General features: G+C 57.3%; 1 protein-coding gene across 1 annotated transcript; it reads right to left on the bottom strand.

Annotated features, from left to right (window-relative positions):
* Positions 1-363: 363 nt before the first annotated feature.
* Positions 364-17,700, bottom strand: SLC2A5 (solute carrier family 2 member 5; the record flags this gene model as incomplete). The annotated part of the gene is made up of 13 exons (XM_079777888.1): positions 17,650-17,700; positions 17,129-17,213; positions 10,929-11,027; positions 10,241-10,401; positions 6,284-6,408; positions 4,540-4,692; positions 3,304-3,429; positions 3,004-3,191; positions 2,280-2,390; positions 1,732-1,833; positions 1,458-1,533; positions 896-1,023; positions 364-804 (listed from the first exon to the last, which is right to left on the bottom strand). Exons 2-13 carry the CDS (start codon positions 17,156-17,158, stop codon positions 364-366), a joined length of 1,740 nt encoding a protein of 579 aa, XP_079634014.1. The 5' UTR covers positions 17,159-17,213; positions 17,650-17,700.
* Positions 17,701-21,621: the final 3,921 nt, after the last annotated feature.

Genomic DNA, 21,621 nt, shown 5'->3' with positions numbered 1-21,621 from the left:
GAGGATGAATTCTGCTCTGCACACAGGCCCAGGGCCCCCGGAAGACCCAGGGGATTGGAGAAAGGATTGCTCCTCTGGCCCAGTTGGATTCCTTCTAGCCCACCACCACCCGAATGCGTTGTGTCCTAAAAGCTGGTGTTACAGCAGCCACACTACGGCTGGCCCAGCCATGGCGGGAGGACGGCTGCTCACTGTGCCCTGGGCCTGGGGATGGGTCAGTCCGGCTTTAATAGCTGCACAGCGGCCCTCTGGGCACCCCACACTGGACTGTCCTCGTTCTGGATATTTATGGACAACTATGACTCAGACAAAACCCCAGCAGGGAGCTCCCCGCGGACCCCGCAGCGGGCTCCTCCCCCCGAGTTACAGCCTCACGGTGGAGGGCGGCAGCTGCTTGGGCTCCTCCGGCAGCTCCTCCGCCACGGCCTGGAGCGCCTCGGACACCGCCTTCAGCTCCTCCGACACGGACTTCAGCTTCTCCGGCAGCTCCCTCAGGCCCTCCGACACGGCCTGCAGCTCCTCCGACACCGACCGGAGCTTGTCCGGAAGCTCCTTCCGTTCCCCCGGAAGCTCCATCTCCTCCGGGAGCTCCATCTCCTCCGGAAGTTTCTTCCGTTCCTCCGGGAACTCCCTGAGCTCCTCTTGTTCTGGGTACACCTCGGACACGTTGTTCATCTTGGCGAAGGCCAGGTTGATCTCCATGAACGTCTTGGACTTGGTCTCGGGGACCACCAGGAACACGAAGGTGGCGGTGAGGAAGCACACCCCAGCGAAGATGACGAAGCTGTAGGGCCCGAGGCCCCCCTGTGGGAAGGGCAGCCCGGCTCACTTCCTGGGAAAGGCGTCCCCTTCGCCGCGAGAGGGTCCCGTGGGTGCGGGCCGGGGTCACGCTCACCTGGATGAAGGGGAAGAGCAAGCCCACGGCGAAGTTGCACAGCCAGTGCACGCTGCCCCCCACCATGAAGGCCGAGGACCGGGAGGACTGCAGGAAGATCTCGGTGATGATCAGCGCGGGGATGGGGCCTGTGGGGGGAGGAGGGAGAGCGGCCCTCGCTGAAGGCAGAGCGAGCCGAGCCCACCAAGGGTCCTGGGGCCCCCGCTGGGTGCCAGGGGCCTCGGGGTGTGGTGCAGGGCGGGCGTGGCGAGTCTGCAGGACCCCAGGGGCAGCAGCAGGGTGAGGAGGCCAGAAGCCAGAATTCAGCACAACACCCTGTGAAGTCCCTAAAGGCCTGACCATCTGTAAGCCTCTCACCCCCAATCCCACGGGGCAGCGTGTTTCAGCCTCCACGACCGCCTTACTGTTTCCGCTCTCAGTAGGCTCTGCCCAACCCCCCGCAGCAGGAACAGGGGCCCCCAGAGCCCCCCCCCAGGGCCCCCAGAGCCCCTCCCAGGGCCCCTCCAGGGAGCTCAAGGTGCGGGGGAGGGCAGTGGAGGCAGAACCAGCTCTGGGTACCTACTGGGCCCGAGGGCATGTCCTATGACGTAGGTGAGGACACAGACGATGCTGAGGTAAGGCATCCAGGAGACGGTGGTCTGTGGGGGAAACAGAGTGGGGTCACACCGGGCAGCGCAGGGACAGCCTGGGACAGGGAGCGCCGGGAATCTCGGCTCCCAGAGGGCCGGCACCGGGCTCCTCCTTCAACAGGAAGTGCCACCTCTTGCCACTGGAAAATGGGCAGGAAGTGGGCAGTGGGCTGCCGGGGCCGGGGCGTGGGGGCCGCACCCCCTCACCTGCAGAACCAGGGCGACCGTGAGCACGCAGCAGGCGCAGAAGCAGATGGAGAAGCCCAGGAGCAGCAGGATTCTCCTCCCCAAAAGCTCCACCACGAACACCTGGAGGGCAGGGGCCGGGGAAAGTGGGGGCTCAGGAGCCGCGAGCCGTCCCCCGCCACACCCCGGCCCGGAGCGGCCTTGGCAGGAAGCTCCTCGCCCGCCCATTGCGCACACCCCTTCTGTGCCCCCAGGGGGGTGCCCCTGAATGGCCAGCGGGCCCAGCACTGCGCAGTCCTGGGGTCCCCTTGCTCCTTCATGTGGGGGCCCTTGCACGGGCAGGGGCTCCAGGAAGCGCCACTCGCACAGGGAGCTTTGGGGCTGAGGGCGGGGTCCTCTCCGTCTTTGAAGAGCCACAGGCCACCTCCCGTAAGAGACAGGCTGTCACCTGAGCAGAGCCCAGAGGCGACACCGCAAGGGACCGAGGGCTCCAAGCCCGCAGGACCCCCACTCTCGAGGCGCCCTCCATCCTGGGCGGCCGAGGGCACTCAGCTCCCAGGGGCACTCACGGCTAAAATGGTTATCGCCATGTTGACAGCCCCCGTGCCCGCCGTCGCATACTGGACGTTATCTTTTGACACCCCCGCTTTCTCGTAGATCTCGTCGGCGTAGTAGTAGATCTGGAAGGAAATGCGAGGCTGGTGGGCTGGCCAGGCCACCGCCTGCTGAGAGCCCTGGCCCAGCCTACCCTCCCCTTCCCCTCCACCCCCCGCTCCAGGCCACCCCCACCCCAGGCCGCCCCCACCCCAGGCCGCCCCCACCCCAGGCCGCCCCCTACCCCAGGCCGCCCCCACCCCAGGCCGCCCCCTACCCCAGGCCGCCCCCATCCCAGGCCACCTCCACCCCAGGCCGCCCCCTACCCCAGGCCGCCCCCACCCCAGGCCGCCCCCTACCCCAGGCCGCCCCCATCCCAGGCAGCCCCCCCCCCAGGCCGCCCCCATCCCAGGCAGCCCCCACCCCAGGCCGCCCCCATCCCAGGCAGCCCCCCCCCCAGGCCGCCCCCATCCCAGGCAGCCCCCACCCCAGGCCGCCCCCATCCCAGGCAGCCCCCACCCCAGGCCGCCCCCATCCCAGGCCGCCCCCATCCCAGGCCGCCCCCTACCCCAGGCCGCCCCCATCCCAGGCCGCCCCCACCCCAGGCCGCCCCCACCCCAGGCCGCCCCCACCCCAGGCCGCCCCCTACCCCAGGCCGCCCCCACCCCAGGCCGCCCCCTACCCCAGGCCGCCCCCTACCGCGTTCACTCCCGACAGCTGCTGGCCGCCCATGAGGACGATGATGGAGATGAGCTGCCAGCGCAAGGACCTGATCCTGAACAGCTTCACCACGGAGATGAAGCCCGCGGCCTTCTCGGCCTCGGCCTCCAGCTGGATCTCCTCCATCTCGTCCTCCACGTAGTCCCAGCCGCGCACCCTCCTCAGGGCTGAGGGAGGGGACCAGGGGGGCGGCGTCTGAGGGGGGCCCACAGCTTCCCCGGAGCAAGGACACTGCGGCCCTGACCCCCTCGCCCCCCGCCGCCCCCAGGAGAGCATCACCTTTCCTGGCCGCTGCCTGGTTTTTCTTCTGGACCAGCAGGTAGCGGGGGCTCTCCGGGAAGAAGGGCAGCAGCAGGAGCTGCAGAGCCGCGGGGACCCCAGTCACCCCGAGGAGGATGGGCCAGCCTGCAAGGGGGATGGGCGCCACTCTCAGAGGCCCCAGCCAAGGACCCTGCCTCTCGCCCCCAGCCCCACAGCACCCAGCTGGCCACTCTGCCCCATCAGCCGGATGCGTTCTCCTGGGAGCGGCTTTCTCATCCCGTGTCCCCAGCACCCAGGAGGGCGCGGAACCAACACCCTGCGGATGCGGACAAGAGGGGCGGTGACGACCCGCCAGTGCCCACCTGCCAGGTGGACAAAGTGAAGACCCGACACCGCCAAGTGCTGGCGAGAATGTGGGCAACTGGGAAGTCTCCACGGTCGAGTAGACACGTGGCGTCCTTGGAGGACAGGCCGGCAGGAGCTGGGGGTGCTGGGCCCTTCAGCTCTGACCCCACTGTCCTGCCCAGGGGTAGGCCCGGGCCACCCCGGGCACGCCAACTAGAATGGTCCGAGCATCGCCGACGGTGGAATAAAACCCGGGAGCCACGCCAGCCCGTGTGGTGGAACGGAGACACACATCGTGGTGAGTTCACGACATGGATTCCACGCTGCACCGGCAAGGAAGCCAGACTCGGGCGCCCGTCTCACCAGCGCCACGCTGGGCGCCGTCGCCTACCCCCGTGGTCGGCAAACCGCAGCTCGCGAGCCACATGCGGCTCTTTGGCCCCTGAGTGTGGCTCTTCCACAAAATACCATGGCCTGGGCGAGTCTATTTTGAAGAAGTGGCGTTAGAAGTAGTTTAGGTTGAAAAAATTTGGCTCTCAAAGGAAATGTCAATCGTCGTCCTGTTGATATTTGGCTCTGTTGACTAATAAGTTTGCCGACCACTGACCTACCCGGTGGGCCCCGCTGCAGGAAGTCCCGAAATGGAACACTAACTCTGTCTTGGCCCTGGTAGGGACGCCACCATCAGGCCAGGAGCAAGTCAGGCGGCTTCGTGCCCCCTCAAAGCCACCTCACCCGGTCCTAAGAGGGACTAGAACATGTCAGCCCGTCTGTCACCAGCACCTCGTGGGGCCAGGGCAGCGTGGGGGCCGGAGGGACAGCCAGCCGAGCAGAGAGAAAAGCCCAGCTCGCAGAATGTCCGTCCGCCGAGCGGAGGGAGGGCTGAGGCCCGGAGGCGGCCGCGCTCACCTTTCTGGTTTGCGAGGACACTGCGAAGGCCCAGGATCTGGGCCGTGAGGATGCCCACGGTGATGAAGAGCTGGGGCACCACCCCCAGGGCCCCCCTCAGGTTCTTGGGGGCCAGCTCCCCCAGGTACATGGGGACGACGTTGGAAGACAGACCTGGAGGAGGGTGAGACGACACACGATCAGGAAGGCCTGGGGTGGCGGGGCCAGGCCGCGGCCCCCAGCACGCTTGTTCTTACTCGGCAGCCACATAATTGGGCTGAAACTTTCAGAAAACTGCCCAAGCAAGCAAACGCCCCTTTTAATTCTTGGTCCTCTGAACTCTGAGGAAGGAGAATGTAGTCTGACCAAAGAGGCTCAGGGGCTGGTGCCTCACTTTCTTGACTGGTGTTACCTGCGGGCACGAGCCGGCCTGGCTTCAGGCCTCCCCCCTAACTGGCTTGGTCTCGGAGAAGAAAAGCCTCAAGTCTCCCCCGTGCTCAGTTAACTTCAGGTACGGGGTTCGCGGACATCGGCCAAATGGTCTGTCCCTGTCCCCGTGTTTGGAAGGAGAAACAGTTACTTGGCAATGCCAGGGCGGATGGAGCAGGTAAGTGAGGTGCCTCCTAACTCTACCCCTCACTCACCTTGAGCGGCCTGGCCAACACTGCCTACGGGAGAGCATGGGCTCGAGGGAGGCCCCCCGCAGGCTCTCCCCACCCCTCTTCAGTTGGAAGCCACTGTAGGGAGCTCCCCAGAGCCGCCAGCAGGACAGCCTGGGCGGCCCAGCTCTGCGGGGTTCACAGAGCAGCTCCAGGTTCCCAAGGGGGGAGGCCGAAGGCAGGCCCTTCCCCGGCCCAGCAGGTGGGCGTTGAGGGAGGGAGGGAGACAGAAGCCACGATCAGCCCTTTGCAAACTCTCAATGCTTCATCCAAGTGGAGAGGTTGCTACCATTAACTCCTTCCGTTAGAGGGACCCAGGCACTCGGTTGTTCCTCAAGCTGTTTTGGCCACAACCCACAGCAAAAGCTACAGAAATACATTTTACATGGCAACCCGGGTCTCCCAGGCGTACACAGATAGATAACTGGAACCAAAGTTTCAAAAGACAGTGACTCAGTGGACTCTAGTTATAAAACAAAACGTTGCTCACTTCCCGAGCCGGTGTGGCTCAGTGGGTAGAGCGTCGACCCTCAGACTGAAGGGTCCCGGGTTCGATTCTGGTCAAGGGCACACACCTGGGTTGCAGGCTCTATCCTCTGGTCGGGGCACGTGTGGGAGGCAACCAATCAATGTGTCTCTCACACACTGATGTTTTGCTCCATCTCTCCCCCTCCCTTCCACTCTCTCTAAAAATCAATGGAAAAATATCCTTGGGTGAGGATTAACACACACACACACACACACACACACACACACACACAGAAACATTGCCTTCTAAACAGATGTCATCACCCACTCGCTGGTCCTGACCTGCTGCTGAGAACACACCGGGATAAAGGATTGGGGAGGAAGGACCCTCTGGAAGCTGAGTCTGTGCCTCAGTCTTTCAAAGAACAGCTTGCTTCGCAGGAAACATCACAGGGGAGACCCGCCCACTGTCCGCACTGGAGCCGGAAGTAAGCGCCGGGCGGAGGGGTTCGAGCCTGGCTCACACAGCACAGAGGGACAGCGTGAGTCTGGCCTCAGAGACCCCAGGTTGGCGCCCGTCCTCCCTCCGCATGACGGCTGTCAGTCACGGCTCGGCAGTGCAGTGCCGCCTGGCTTACCCGCACATATGCCCACCAGCAGCCTGGCGACAATGATCATCTCAAACGAGCGGGCAGCTTCGCTGGATCCCATCAAGACGGCGGGCACGATGGAGAAGAAGTTGTTCAGCAGCAAGGTCCCTTTCCTGCAGAGGACAGCGCGTCAGCCAGGCTGGGCCCTGGCCAGGCAGCTCAGTTGGTGAGAGCATCGTCCTGATACACCAAGGCTGTGGGCCCCAACTCCAGTCAAGGCACATGCAAGAAGCAACCAGTGAATGCATCAATAAGTGGAACAACAAATCAGTGTTCCTCCCTGCCTCTCTCTCTCTCTCTCTCTCTCTCTCTCTCTCTCTCTCTGCTTCTCCCTCTTTCTCTCCCCTCCTTCCTCTCTCTTTCTAAAAATCAATACACTAAAAACAAAACAAAAGTGAAAACCAGTTTGGTCTAAGGCTCATCAAGTGTCTGCCTGGTGACAGCAGTATCCTGTATCCAGGAATACAGTACGAGGTTTTGCAATCATAGACTGACATGATTTGGGTATAATCTGAAAGCCCAACTGGGTAAGAACATTAGAAGAAAAGTATGAGCCAACCTCACTTATCAACATAGATGCAAATGTCCCCGATGGAATTCTTTGGCATACATAAACACCATATTAAAGATTATACTGAAGCCCGAGCTGGTTTGGCTCAGTGGGTAGAGTGTTAGCCTGCGACTGAAGGGCCCCGGGTTCAATTCCGGTCAAGGGCACATGCCTGGGTTGCGGCTCAATCCCCAGTAGGGGCGTGCAGGAGGCAGCCGATCAATGTTTCTCTTTCATCATTAGTTTTTCTCTCCTCCCTTCCTCTCTGAAATCAATAAAAAATATATTTAAAAAACGTTATACTGGGGAAAATATAATATTATCAATTGAAGCTGCAAAAGAAGTCCATAAAATTTGGTATTATAATTTAAAAAAACAGCATTAGCCCTAACCGGTTTGGCTCAGTGGATAGAGGGTCGGCCTGCGGACTCAAGGGTCCCATATTCAATTCCGGTCAAGGGCATGTACCTTGGTTGTGGGCACATCCCCAGTAGGAGTTGTGCAGGAGGCAGTTGGTTGATGTTTCTCTCTCATCAATGTTTCTAACTCTCTATCCCTTTCCCTTCCTCTCTGTAAAAAATCAATAAAACATTTAAAAAAACAACAGCATTAACAAACTATAAATAGAACGTCTATAAGCTAATAAAGGTGAAGTCTCCTAAAATTCTACGACAAACATGAAATCTTTTTCAGGGATTTTGATAAAATGATTTAAAAGTTAATACAGAAGAGTAAAGGAACACAATTAAGAAATTTAAGAACAATGGCTTTTCACATGGAAAAAAAATTAGTGTTTTTTGTTTTTTTTAGTTCTTTCCTATCAGTAGTCACTATATTTAATTTTATTTTTTTTCCTTTTTATTGAATTTACTAGAGGGCCAGTGCACGAAATTCGTGCAGGGGGAGTGTGTCCCTCAGCCCAGCCTGCACCCTCTCCAATCTGGGACCCCTCGAGGGCAGTCAGACATCCCTCTCACAATCCAGGACTGCTGGCTCCCAACTGCTCACTTGCCTGCCTTCCTGATTGCCCCTAACCGCTTCTGCCTGCCAGCCTGATCACCCCCTAACCACTCCCCTGCCAGCCTGATTGATGCCTAACTGCTTCCCTGCCAGCCTGATTGCCCCTAACTGCCCTCCCCTGCAGGCCTGGTACCCCCCAACTGCTCTCCCCTGCAGGCCTGGGTCTCCCCCAACTGCTCTCCCCTGCTGGCCATCTTGTGGCAGCCATCTTGTGTCCACATGGGGGCAGCCATCTTGTGTGTTGGAGTGATGGTCAATTTGCATATTACTCTTTTATTAGATAGGAGGATAGAGGCCTGGTGCATGGGTGGGGGCCGGCTGGTTTGCCTTGAAGGGTGTCCCGGATCAGGGTGGGGGTTCCCTTGGGGCATGGGGCGGCCTGGGCGAGGGGCCTGTGGTCGTTTGCAGGCCGGCCACACCTCCCAGCAACCCAAGAGGAGGCCCTGATATCTGGGATTTATTTATCTTCTATAATTGAGACTTTGTAGCCTTGAGTGGAGGCCAGGGCTGTGGGAAGCTTGGCTTCCTCTTTGCCAGGGAAACCCAAGCCTCCTGCTCACTCCGTGGCTACAGCCATCTTGGTTGGGTTAATTTGCATACACGATCCTGATTGGCTGATGGGCATGGCTTGTGGGTACAGCGGAGGTACAGTCAATTTGCATATTACTCTTTTTTTAGATAGGATTAGGGTGACACTGGGTAATAAAATTATACAGATTTTAGGTGCAAAAAAATTAGCTTTCTCTCACCACTCACCATATACAAAATAAAATTCCAGGTCTATCTGGGAAAAACAAAACTGTTGAATTATTTTTTAAATTATAGAATACTATCCTACGTCCCCAGGAAGGTAAAAGGCTGTCTTAAGACATAAAAAGCAAAAACTGTAAATTAAAGTTGACCACTTGAACAATGGAAATTTTTATGTTAAAAAATGTACTACTGTGTGTGTGATTAAAAAGTAAAACAATGGACTGAGAAGCTGTTTGCCTGATATAACAGAGGACAGTGTGGTGGTGACTTGCTCGGGCTCAGAAGCGAAATTGCCCCCCAGTGGTGTCATCTTGGGTTGCTACAGCATCTCTCTGTGCCTCGTTTTCCCGTCTTTGAAACGGGGGTGGAGCTTTTCTAAGGATTAGAGGAATTAATAACGCTAAAAGCACTCAAGCTAAAGCCTGGCACGGAAAATGCTAGTTGCTGCTGTTACTTAAGGAACACTTGTGAATGGTTAAGAAAACCCTACGCAGTTAAATAGCATTCATCACATTCCCAAGCAGACAGCTGACCCAGCCGCGGTCGGCTCCTGTGTGGATGGAACCACAAGTCCCTCACTCAAGGGGGAGGGTCCTGCAGGTCCCACTGTGACTTGACGGGTGCCCTGTTCCCCGAGGGCCCGCAGGGAATGCTGTGAGTTCAATGCCAAGCTCCCAGGAAGACCCCAGGCCCTGAGATCCCAGAGCAGCAGCCGTGAGTTCATACTCGCAGACTCTTTTTGAAAAGACCGGAGAAAGAACCCAAGTCCGGGTTCTGGCCCTGCCTTGACTCCTGAGCTACTAGATCTGTGGCCAGGAATGGGGACTTGGTCCCGCTCAGCCTCCCTGCGCTCATCCGCGAAGAGGGGTCGAGGGGAGGAGCTCTTCAATGCTCTTTAGCACGAGGCTGGGCTCCCAGGCCCACGCACCTGACATGGGGCAGTGGGATGACTTAAGGACCTTTCTTAGAATCAAGTTACAGAATTTCCAGTGCTTCCAGAATTAGGGGCAAAGATACAGGCTCCCCCTTGGCAGCCACTCCACCGACAGTGAAAGGGGCGTCCCAGGAAGTGCCTGGTGACCCCAGCCGCTTCGGAGTTTCACAGGAACTTAATGTGGGCTACATTCTGCATATTCCCTGGTCGCCAGGGGGCAGAGTTCAAGAACCCCGTGCTGTGACCTACGTTGGGACTGACCTCTTGGCCATGTCAGCTGAGGTTTGACTCTTCCAAAGGCAAAAAAAAAAAAAAAAAAAGAAGAAGAAAAAAAGAAAAGAGAACTAGGTTTGGGTTTTGGTACAAAACAACATAAAAACAACCAAACAAGCAACCACAAAAGCCTGCCAGGCTAGGGAGCAGAGACGGCGGGAGGAGGCCTGGCCCCGAAGCGCTCTGCTCGCTCCGTGTCCGCCCCAAGCCCGAGCCCTGCACTTCCTCTTCACCCCAAGACCTCGCCTACGACCCCAACGTTTGGCCAATGTCTGGTCTGAAGACCACGTCAGAAGACAGAAGTCACCTCCGTGGCTTCGCCTCACCGTACGGTAAGGGTGTCCGCGTGGGGCTAGGCCTTAAGCTCCGACAGGGTGTACGCGCTCTGCGGAGTTGAGAGGTCACCTCTCCTTACCTCCCAAATTTGTTCACCAAGAAGCCGACCATGAGGGACCCGATGAGGCCTCCAAAGGGGAACATGGACACGGAAAGAGACCACAGAAGCGTCAAGTTAAAGTCGGTCAAGTAGTAGGTCTTCCGATCATAGTAGGTCTCGTTGTAAAATTCTTTCATGAGCTGCAGAAGGAAGCAGAACAGGAGGCCCGGTTTTACAGAAAGAGCAACGTAAGCTGTTGGGCCCACAGGGGACAGCGGGGCACACAGGTATGGACATCGTTAGGTGCAGGAAGCGGGGGAGGACAACGTTGTATGAACAGCAAGGGGCAGGGCCCCCTGGGGAGGGCTCCATGCCTCTGGGAGGCAAACTGCCCGGGTGTTTCTAACACCAGAGAGGAGGGACTCCGGTCTTCCAGGTCAGTGGGTGATCCCTGCCGCTCCGGACTCCTCCGTAGATGGCAAGGCTGCGGGAGATCACGGCCAGCCCCCCGGGGGTCCAGCCCGCCCTGGGCCCGGGCCTCGTCCCCAGTCCTGTGCCCACCAGTCCCCTGTGCCCGTGGGGGTCCCTTTCCTCCAGGACCCATTGCTTGCCCTCCACGTGTGTGCAGTCCCACCCTGGCGCTCCCCCTGCCCCCCCGGGGCCCGGGCTGCTTCAACCCACCTCCCTGGGTCGTGGGGGCCGGGTCTCGCTCCCCGCAGAGACCTACCTGGGAAGGGGAGTTGATAGCGGCCACATTGTACCCGTACTGGAAGGAGGACCCGAAGGCCGCGATCAGCGTGGCCAGGGCAAGCACCAGCGTCAGCCTCTGCGGGAGGAGAGGTCACGGTGAGGTCAGGGGGCCGAGGGGCCCCGATTCGGTTCCACGTCTTGTAGGAAGACGGGATGGAACCGGAAGATGTGCATCTTTCATCAGCTCCCTGGTCCTGAAACCCGCCCTCTGCTCACCTGGGGTTAGGACAGGCTTCCCCCACGGGAGCACTCGGGGCTGGATAATCCCGTTATGGGGGGCTGTCCTGTGTGCATTGTAGGAGCACACCTCCCCCATCTGTGACAACCCTAATCTCCAGGCATTGCTAAATGCCCCCCCCCCCGGGGGGATTGCCCCTGGTTGAGATGCATTTGGTCAGAGGGACCTACTCGAACACCCCATCCATGCATTCCTGCTGCGTGGCTGCATTTGCCAACAGCCCTAGAACTCAGAGAGGAAAAATGCAAGCGATTTAAACGATTTGGGACCACTGAGTATGTCCCTGAGCCCCTGCACTTGCGCTGAAACAGGCAGAGGGCGGCGTGAGAAGCTGGGGACCCTGACACACACATAAGCCCTGACACGCGAGGAAACCGAGCCTTCATCTAAGGCAGTCCTTCGTGCCGAGCGGGAGAAAAATGAAGCGGCAAGAACTTTGCTCTTGGACTCTGCAGATCTCACTTTGAATTTGCCCACTGCCACCTTCTAGCTTAATTTCCACCATCTTCAGTTTAATCTTCATTATTTTTAAAATTTATTTTATTGATTTGAGAGAGAGAGAGAGAGAGAGAGAGAGAGAGAGAGAGAGACATCAATGTAAGAAACATCAATCAGGCCACCTCCCACATGAGCCCCAGTTGGGGATTGAACCTGCTACCGGGGCATGTGCCCCAACCAGGAATCAAACCTGCCACCCAGGATGATGCCCGGGATGGTGCTCCAACCAATGAGCCACACCAGCCAGGGCAGTTTCCTCATCTTTAAAACAATGAGGATGGTAACACTCCCAGAGTTATTGCAAGGATGAGTTAGAAAAGCATCCAGCCGCAGAGAGGATCTGCCGACTGGGCTGGGCCGGACACGACTGTTGGGAGCCTCCATTCAAGACCTTCATTCACGCTCACCCTGCCACGTGGGCACAGGCCCCTCGGGCGCTCCTGTGGGCCTGTGGGCAGTGCCTGGTCTGATCTAAAGAGGACCTCCTGTGAGAAGGGAGGAGCAGGACGGATAGAGGACAGAGGATGCCCCGAGGACAGAGGAGCCAGCCCCTCAGAGCAGGAGCGGACCTCCAGGAGCCCTGGTCCGGGCAAAGCCGCGGGTGAAACTCCACCTTCTCCTCCCCCGTCCGCCAAATGAATGGGCAGTGCTTCACTCCCCAGAAACTCTGGCGAGGGAGGTCAGAGCCGCAGACAAGCAGTCTGTCACGGAGCGGTGGGCTCCAGTGTCCGGTCCTCAGCCCTCACCGTCCTCTGGGGCCAGTGTGGGGGGTGAGGGTGACAAAAGGGGGGGCAGGTGATGGTGCCCAGGAGGCAAGGCGGGTTCCAGGGCTGTGGCCACCTTACCCTGTATTTTCTCAAGGCAGGAGGCACCCCCACACACATACCCACATGCACCCCACCTGCGAGGTAGGACAGGCAGGGCCCTTCTCACTCGCTGGGATGTCAAAATCACTAAGACAGAGAATAAGGCGTGTGGACAGAGGTGGGGATTTCTGGTCGGAATGCAAAACGGCGCAGCCACTTGGGAAAAGTCGGCCAGTTCCTCGCCAAATTAAACGTACTGTCACCAAATGACTCAGCAATTCCGCTCCTAGGCACGGACCCCAGAGAAATGAAAACATGCTCATATAAATCTGAGCATGAATGTTCATAGCAGCATTATTCATAACCGCCCCAAGAGGGGACAACCCAGATGTCCATCCGCTGATGACCGGATAAACAAAATGCGGTCTCTCCATGCAATGGAGTATTATTGGGCCATAAAAAAGGATGACGCGCTGATACACGCTACAGTATGGACGAACCTTAAACACATGATAAATGGAAGAGGCCAGTGACAGGAGCGACCTCCTGCCTGGTTCTCACTCTGTGAATTGTCCGGGACAGGCAAATCCATAGACACAGGAGATAAACTAGTGGTTGCCTAGGGCTGGCGAGAGGAGGAAGGGATGGTGGGGAATATGGAGTGGCTAAAAATGAGTATAGGTGTTTTAGGGCCGATAAAAAAAAATGTTCTAAAGCTGCTTGTGGTGGGGGTTGCACAGTTCTGTGAGTTGTATACTTTAAACCAGTGGTCGGCAAACTCATTAGTCAACAGAGCCAAACATCAACAGTACAACGATGGAAATTTCTTTTGAGAGCCAAATTTTTTAAACTTAAACTTCTTCTAACGCCACTTCTTCAAAATAGACTCACCCAGGACGTGGTATTTTGTGGAAGAGCCACACTCAAGTGGCCAGAGAGCTGCATGTGGCTCGCGAGCCGCAGTTTGCCGACCACTGCTTTAAACGATGAATTGTATGTTATATTCTCACTAAAGGTAATGTATAAAAAAAGCATGTAAAAGAAAGCCAGGGCTTACATTTCTTTGTTCTCTTCTGGTTCTTTTCTTCCCTTTGGGATTTGGGAGAAGCTGGAACCACCTCCCTCATGCCCACGCTCCACCGGCTTCCCGTTCTGCCTCACGCTGAGGACCTGAGACTCCAGTGAACACCCATCTCCAGGGCCGGCCCTCCGGCAGGTGTGGGTGAGGAGGCGGGAAGGAAGCCTGCCCACGTCAGCTCCTTTAGGCACCTGCACCCACACCCCTCCCCACCATCACAGACACGCTCCGCCTAAGACTCCCCTCGCCGGAATCTCCGGGCAGAATGCAAACATCCCTGGAAAAGCGAGTGTTGTCAGCACTTGACGTCATTTTACCACACTGTGGAACCCCAAGTTTTATGAAGAGACAGTGAGGTCCACGTCGGGGGGCGGGGGGTTGGGGGGAGACTGGCGGTGCCTTGTCTTGTCACTGGGTTTCGGAGCCCAGTGGTTGCAGCCCAAGAGCATGGGATCGAATCCCCGCTCCCCTGCTGCTGGCTGTGTGGCCTTGGGCCAGTTGCTGAGCTTCTCTGTGTCCCGGTTCCTTCACCTCTAAAATGGGGGCAACGAGCCCTAGCCAGTTTGGCTCAGTGGATAGAGCATTGGCCTGTGGACGGAAGGGCCCCAGGTTCGATTCCGGTCAAGGGCACACCCAGTGTGGGGCTTGCAGGAGGCAGCCGATCAATGATTCTCTCTCGCCATTCATGTTTCTCTCTCTCTCCCCCTCTCCCTTCCTCTCTGATATCAATAAAAAAATATTTTTTAAAATGGGGACAATGACACTACCTTCCTCACAGGATTGATGTGAAGAATAAATGAGTTCATCCCTGGCCGGTTAGCTCAGTGGTTAGAGTGTCAGCCTGTGGCCCTCGGGGTCTTGGGTTAGGTTCCCTGTCAAGGGCACGTACGTTGATCGCAGGTTCCCCACGTCAATGTTTCTCTGTCTCTCTCTCTCTCTCTCTCTCTCTCTCTCTCTCTCTCCCCCTCCTCCCTTCATTCCACTCTCTCTAGAAATCAATGGAGGAAATGTCCTCAGGTGAGGATTAAAAAGAAAAAGAACAAAGGGGGTCAGATACAGGGACGGGCAAAAGGAGGCTGGCGGTTGTTGGTACGGAAACAACCTGCCGGTGTGAGGACTCAAGAGCTCATTAACCCAGAAGGCGGCGCAGGGCACGGGGCACGTAGGTACAATCTCTAAGTGCTCACGTGGCCTACGTGCTGCCCCCAGCACGCTTGGCACGGAGTTCTTCATTGTCAGCAATAACCCACTGCTGCCCGCCCCGCCCCGTGTGTAAAACGCTCAGAGCCACACCTATCGCCGCTAATTATTAACAGTGAGGACCCGAGGGAAAGTTGCTTGCTCAATGCCACTGAACTACTGTGTGTGTGTGTGGGGGGGGGGGGGCGGGGGGGGGAAGAGGGGGGCACTCTACACAAAAAATATGCATTCTCATTTCCAAAGCACTTAGGCATTTTTTTTCTAATCCATTTTATTGTTTTCTTTTGCCTAGAGGTCTCTTTCCTGGCGGAAAGTCCTTGAGGCACATCAGAGGGATGCTTTTCTCGTTACATATGAGGACCCAAAGGCCAGGGGGCCGGGGCAGGCAGCCACCAGGGACAGAGAGCCGGAGGAGCCAGCCCTGGCAGCCCGGCCCGCTCCCTGCAGCCTCCGCCGGGCCCTCCCCTGCTCCTTGGCTCCCAAGCCTCCCCTCCGCTGGGCTTAATGATTTGCAGACTCTTACAATGAGTCACCCATGGGAGAGTTTTGCTTTGATTTCTCCCAGGAAGCTCAGCACGTGCCCAAAGGGGCAGGTCCACCCTCAGGCGGCCCCGGGCGGGGGGGGGGGGGGGGGGAAGCTGCACTGCCCTGGGGGCTGGAGGCTCCCTCCCCCGGAGAATCGAGGCGGCAGGAAGCTGTGATCGGCCGATACCTTTTGCATGTGAACATTTTAATTATTTCTTCAGATGTATTGTCCATTGTCAGGCACCACCATGTGGGGGCGTTTCCATGTTCGGCACTCACCTGGGGACACACCTGGGCGGTGCATTTCTCTTGGAAGAGGGGCCAGAGACCAGACCAGGGCCTCCCGTGACCTCCCCAAACCCCTCGGTTCTCGTGGCCTCCCAGTCCCTTTTCGGTAGAGTAGAGGGGCTCACACTGTCTTAGTTGTGAGAATCAATAAAAAATCAATCAACCCAGGTGCCGGTGCTCAGCCGTCTCGGAAGCAGTGATTTTCCTTGGGACGGGGGTGCCACTGGCAGCCGGGGAGGGAGACCAGGGATGCCCCCCCCCCCAGCACACAGGGCAGCCCCCACAGCGGAGCATCACCCGGCCCAGATGTCAGCAGTGCCCTGCTCTAAGCGATGACCAAAAAGTCAGAACATTTATGGGGAATTCATTGTGTGACAGGTAATTTACATGCACCATGCCATTTAATGGTTCCAGCAGCCCTAGGAGATGGCATGGTTATTATACCCACTTTACAGATGAGAAAACTGGGGTGCAGAGCAGCTACATCACTTGCCCAAGTCCCCACATGGAGCCGGAATGAATTCCAGGTACCTCTACCTCCCCGTACAGAGCAGGCTCCAAACCTGCCTCTGGCCAGGGTCTCACAATCATAACCGAATAAACAATAATTTGCCCAGATATGGGCTTCTCCTCCCACAAATATAAGCACATGCTGTTGTGGTGAACAAAATACAAGTCCTGAAAAGCACTCATAAATTGATATTATCTTTCTGTCTATGCATTTCCCTCCAGCAAGAAGACTCTAGAGCAGTGGTTCTCAACCTTCCTAATGCCGCGACCCTTGAATACAGTTCCTCACGGTGTGGTGACCCCCAACCATAAAATTATTTTCGTTGCTACCTCATAACTGTAATTTTGCTACTGTTAATGAATCGCGATGTAAATATCTGTGTTTTCCGATGGTCTGAGGCTCTAACAGCAGCGGTTCTCAGCCTGTGGGTCGCGGCATTAGGGAGGTTGAGAACCGCTGCTCTAAAGGTCTAACAGCAGGTCCAGAAAAACCTTTGTCTCTAAAAAAAAAAGGGGGGGGGCGGGTCTCATCATCTAAAAGGCAGGGACTCTCCGCTGCAGGTGTGAATTACATTCACCTCTTGCAGCATCTTTTCTGCGTCTAAATTCATGTTGGCTTCGTTATGTTTCCTGCTGAAAAGGTTAATTGTAAAAGTCTGACGCCAAAATCAGAACAAAAGAGGAAAACCCCCTCACCAGCCATGTCTAAGGAGTTTGTGGCTGGTTTTGGGGGTCCCTTCACCTCAGGTTCTTTTGGTGAAGGAAGTTGGGACAAATGAACCCCCCCGAGTCCCTTCAATTTGGCTGCAGGTACCTGTCCAGGCTGCTCCAGCAGCAGGATTCCCAAAGGATCTCAGATCCCAACGCCCCAAATGCCTCCTCTCTCTAGTCCCCGCAAAAGCCCAGCTGCTGGGTGAACGGTGAGGGCAGGTCACGCGAAACAGGGCTCCCCCGGCCCGAGCTCCCAGGAGGTCCCCCTGCAAGGCTGCCCGGCCCGGGGGCTGCTCCACGCCCTTCCCCGGAAGCCCACTTACCCCTTCCCTCTTGGCCGTGCCCTCCTCCATCCTCGCTCTGGGAAGACGCGCCGCTTACTTGCTTCCAGCCAGCAGAGCGGGTGCACTGCGTGGAGACAGAGAAGGCCTGGCTGCACTTTGGCCAGTCAAGTCCTGGCCAATCCAATCGCGTTTTTATAGCCCGGGGCCGAGTAACCCTTTCAGGAACCCCAGGGCCGCCTCCTCTCACTTCTCCTTCCAAATGCCTGGGGCTCAGCTCAGCAAGTGGGCACACAGGCCACACACAGCCACCGGGGCTGCGGGCCCAGCGCCTTCCTGGTGGGCACACAGTCGGTCCCCACGGCGAGCGCCTCGCCAGCCAGGCCCGTGGTGAGTGACTGGAAGGGCTATTTCTGTCACAGACACACGGGAGGGAAACAAGAGCTGCCATCCCCTCAGCACTGGGTCAAGGGAGCCAGGGTGGCTCCAGGAAGTGGTCCCTGCCAGGCAGCCGCCCCCCCCCCCCCCCCCCCCCGGCCTTCCCCCATCTCTGCCCTTCTGACCATGCAGCACTTCCTCGGAGGGTTTATTTCCCCTCAGAAGTGGCCCAGAGCTGTTCTTCTCTGTGTAATGATCACTATTGAAAACGCAATCAATCTTCCCGAGCCCTTTATCAGCAGGGCAGGGAGGGTGAGTCACGGATGCTGGTCTGGGTGCTCCACGCGTGGCCAGGCCACCGCCAGGCCCCCTGCGGGCACGTGCTCAGTGGCCCCGGGCCACAATCCAGAGCAAAGTCCCGGGAGGCTGCACACGGGCATGTGCGCAGGACAGGCGCCCGCCGTGTGTGCCGGGCACCAATCCCATCCCTCCGGCCACGGCTTCGCCGCCTTCACCTTCAAGTGAGATTACCTGGGAGTCAGGCGCAGCTCCGGCCTCAGCAGCAACCTTGGGGATTGTGGTCGGGCTCCGCCGTGTGGGGGACTGCGAAGAGGGTGACGGTGTAATAACTCCTGTGCCTGTGTGTGCGTGTGCGTGTGTGTGTGTGCGTGTGTGTGTGTGTGTGTGTGTGTGTGTGTGTGTGTTGCAGGGGTGGGTGGTCCCTATGTCCCTATTTGAAAGGGAGGACTGGCCTGGCCTGCCTAGCTCAGGAGGTCATAGTTCAATTCCCCATCAGGGTGCATGCCGGGGTTGCGGGACCGATCCCCAGTGTGGGGCGTGCAGGAGGCAGCCGATCAATGATTCTCTCTCCCTTCCTCTCTGAAATCAATAAAAATATGTTTAATAAACAAATAAAAGGGAGGACGGACCAGCCCGAAGACGATTTCCACCTAAAGCTTGGGAAGGCCGAGGCTTCCACCTGTTTCGAAGAGTTATAAAAACGTCTCCAAGGAAAATGCACTTCAGGTGGGAGGAGGGGGCTCAGCCATTGGGAGGGAAGGGGAAGCTACAGGGGTGCAAACAAAAATCAGTGTCACAAGTTTGCAGACGTCAGGCGGGGGGTGGGGAAACCGGAACACCTGACCCCCCCCCCCCGCCCCCCAAGTCTGCCTCCCGCCTTCCCCGCGCCTCGGGCCCGTGGGGAGCTGCGCCCGGAGTGACGGGGATGCAGACACTCCCCGCCCTGCCTCCACTTCCCCGACGGGAGACCAGGCCCCCGGGTGTCCCCCTGGGCGGGTGGGGCGGCGGTACCTAGCTCCTGCCCGTCCCAGGGAACCCCACGCACGGCGTGTCGTCACCAACGCCTGCGGGCAGGAGCGCAGCGCGAGGATGGGGCGGCGGTGCGGCGTGATGCGGTAATCGCCGCGGGGCGCGGGCTGGAGCGGCTCAGGCGCCCTCCCGGCCTCCTCCTGGCCCAGGACCCTCGAGGGGAGCCCAGCAGCCCCCCCCCCCCCCCCCCCCGCCCCGGGCAGCATGAGGCCTGGCGGAGGCCAGGAGGCCCCGGGGCGGGGGTGGGAGTGGGGGAGGGGTGGGGGTACGGGAGGATGGGGGGAGGGGTGGCCCCTGATCAGAGGCGGGGATGGTCCCCACCCGGGGTCCTTCCAGGCTCCTGCCTCCGGCTGACCTGGGGTGTGTGGTCCGGTTCGCCCCCTGCAAGTGGTCTTTTTCGTTTCCGGAACTTTCATGTTCGTTTATGACCCACCGGAGCCGAAACCCGGCGTGGTCTCTGCGTCTCACCCGCGGCGTGGCCTCGCCCTCCCGCCGCCCCTGCCTGTGCAGCCTGGACCAGAAGGGACGCGGCCCATGGAAGGCGAGTCTTGCCTCGGGGTTTCCAGTGACTAATGCACAGCAGTGATTAGCCCGGGACCTTGTGTCTGATGGCAGATAGCAGGCTCAGGTGTGTCCCAGGAACGCGTATTAATATTTCCAGGGAACTGACTTGTGTTTTGAAACGACCTCTGATGAGAGCCAAAGAATCATTTTTCAAGTCCAGGGGAAAGTGGATAAGTTGCAGGGGCCACACCCGGTTCCAGCAAGGCCTTCCGGACTTTTTCTTCCCCGCCCCCCACAGTGTGATCCATCCCAGGGACATCATCTCAGGGTTCCATCATCTTAGGGTTCCTCTTTCCCAGAGGGCCCTGCATTAGGTCCTCTCGCTGAAAGCCTGGCCAAGCATCCTTGCTCGCCAAGGATTCTGACATGAGGATGTGGGTCTCAGATCTCCACTCCCAAATCGCTTTTACTATATTTATTACTAGCATCTACTCTGTTATGAAATGTAAATGTGTCAGCACACAGTTTGAGAGGACTTACCAGAATCTGGAAACAGTGGTTCCGCTGAGATGTGGGGTTCCAGATGACTTGAGTCCTCGCATAGGCTTACATTGATTTTACGGAGCCTGCTACTGTGGCAGAGGGGGTGCGACTGGGCGCAGAGGATAAAAAGGGCCCCGGCCTCAGGCGACTTAACTCTGGGTGAGGAAACATTACTTGGTCAAATAAACACATTGATGAATTGATAACTACACACGGGCTCTAAAGACTGGGGAGCGGGTGGGGATGGTCAAGAAGGCTTCCTTAAAAAATCGAACTTGAGCTGAGATGGGAAGGAAGGATGGAGAGAGCTTACCCAGGCAAAGGGGGTAGGGAATGGGGCGGTAGAGAGAGCCTCCCAGACAGGGAACAGTTGGTGCCAAGGCCCTGTGGTAGAAGAGAGTATGATGCCGTCAAGAGATTGTAAGGTCAGCCTGGCCGGTGTGGCTCAGTGGTTGAGCTTCCGCCTATGAACCAGGAGGTCATGGTTCGATTCCTAGTCAGGGCACATGCCCAGGTTGCGCACTCGAGCCCCAGTAGGAGGCAGCCGGTCAACGATTCTCTCTCATCGTTGATGTTTCTCTCTCTCTCTTCCTCTCTGAAATCAATAAAAATGTATTCAAGAAATTGTAAGGTCAATGTGGTTCAAGAACACAGAACAGAGAGGAAGAGTGGAGGGAGAAGGAAGCTGGTGAGATGAGCGGGGCCAGACTATAGTTAGCCCCTGTGGGCATGGTGAAGGAGCTTGGATTTTGTTCTAGGAGCAGAGAGAAGGCATGGAGAGTTCTGGAGAGTGCTCAGGCTGGTGTTTTTAAAGGTTAACCACCCCTTGAGGGGGACAAGAGGCCGCTGGGTTTGGGGAAGAGGAATGGGGCAGTTCTTGCTGTAGAATAGCTGGAAGATGATGGTGCAAGAGATTAGAGGACACATTTGAGAGATAGTTAGGATGTAAAGTTGATGAAACTTGGTGACTGACAGTATGATGCGGAGGGGAAATAAGAGAATTTTCTAGATTAGTGCTGGAATAAAAAGAAAAAGAAAAAAAATGATCTTTTTGAAAATGAAGCTTTTCAGAATTGAAAAAAAAAAGTTTACATAGGAAAATTTAACCAGAACGTAACATGTGGAATTAGCACCTCAAAGCAGACCGGCAATCCCTGGGTTGTTTTGAGACCAGGGAGCGGGTGGGGGTGGTCAAGAAAGGCTTCATTAAAAAATCGAGCTTGAGCTGAGATGTTTCTATCTCTCTCAAGCACTTCAGGTCACTGGCGGTCTCACCTCTACTTAGGAATGTTCTGGAATTTTAAAGTTTTGCCATGGGCTTCAATTGTAGACTGCTGTGGCTCCCCAAATCCATTTGCTCAGTCCCTCTCCAATAGTAACGGAATTATCTGGGGCAGAACCTGTGGCTGCCCAAGATAAAGACTGCCTCTCCCCATCATCCCGGTACTTGGGTGGACACATGACTTGGTTCTGTCTAATGCCACATATGCAAAGGTGTTATGTGGTGTTTCCTTGCTCTCTTCTCTGCCCCTTTCTCCACCCCTGCTGCCTAAAATGAGGGTGCCCTCGGCATTGACCACGCGGTTGAGGCCACATGGAACAGAGCAACAAGATGGTAGGAGCCTGGGTCCCTTGCCCTGTGGGGCACTATGTCAGCCCGGGACCACGGCCTGAACTTAACATGAAATGCTCTTCCATTTTGTTTCCTGTCGCTTGCAGCTGAGCCTGATTCTCACTGATAGATAGAATCATCAAACATTTGCTTGAAAACCTGTTAGGAC

The sequence above is a fragment of the Cnephaeus nilssonii genome (assembly GCF_951640355.1).
Source record: "Cnephaeus nilssonii genome assembly, chromosome: 7".
NCBI lineage: Eukaryota > Metazoa > Chordata > Mammalia > Chiroptera > Vespertilionidae > Cnephaeus > Cnephaeus nilssonii.
The sequence above is the reverse complement of the archived record's forward strand: the minus strand, read 5'-3'. Positions and strand labels throughout refer to the sequence as shown.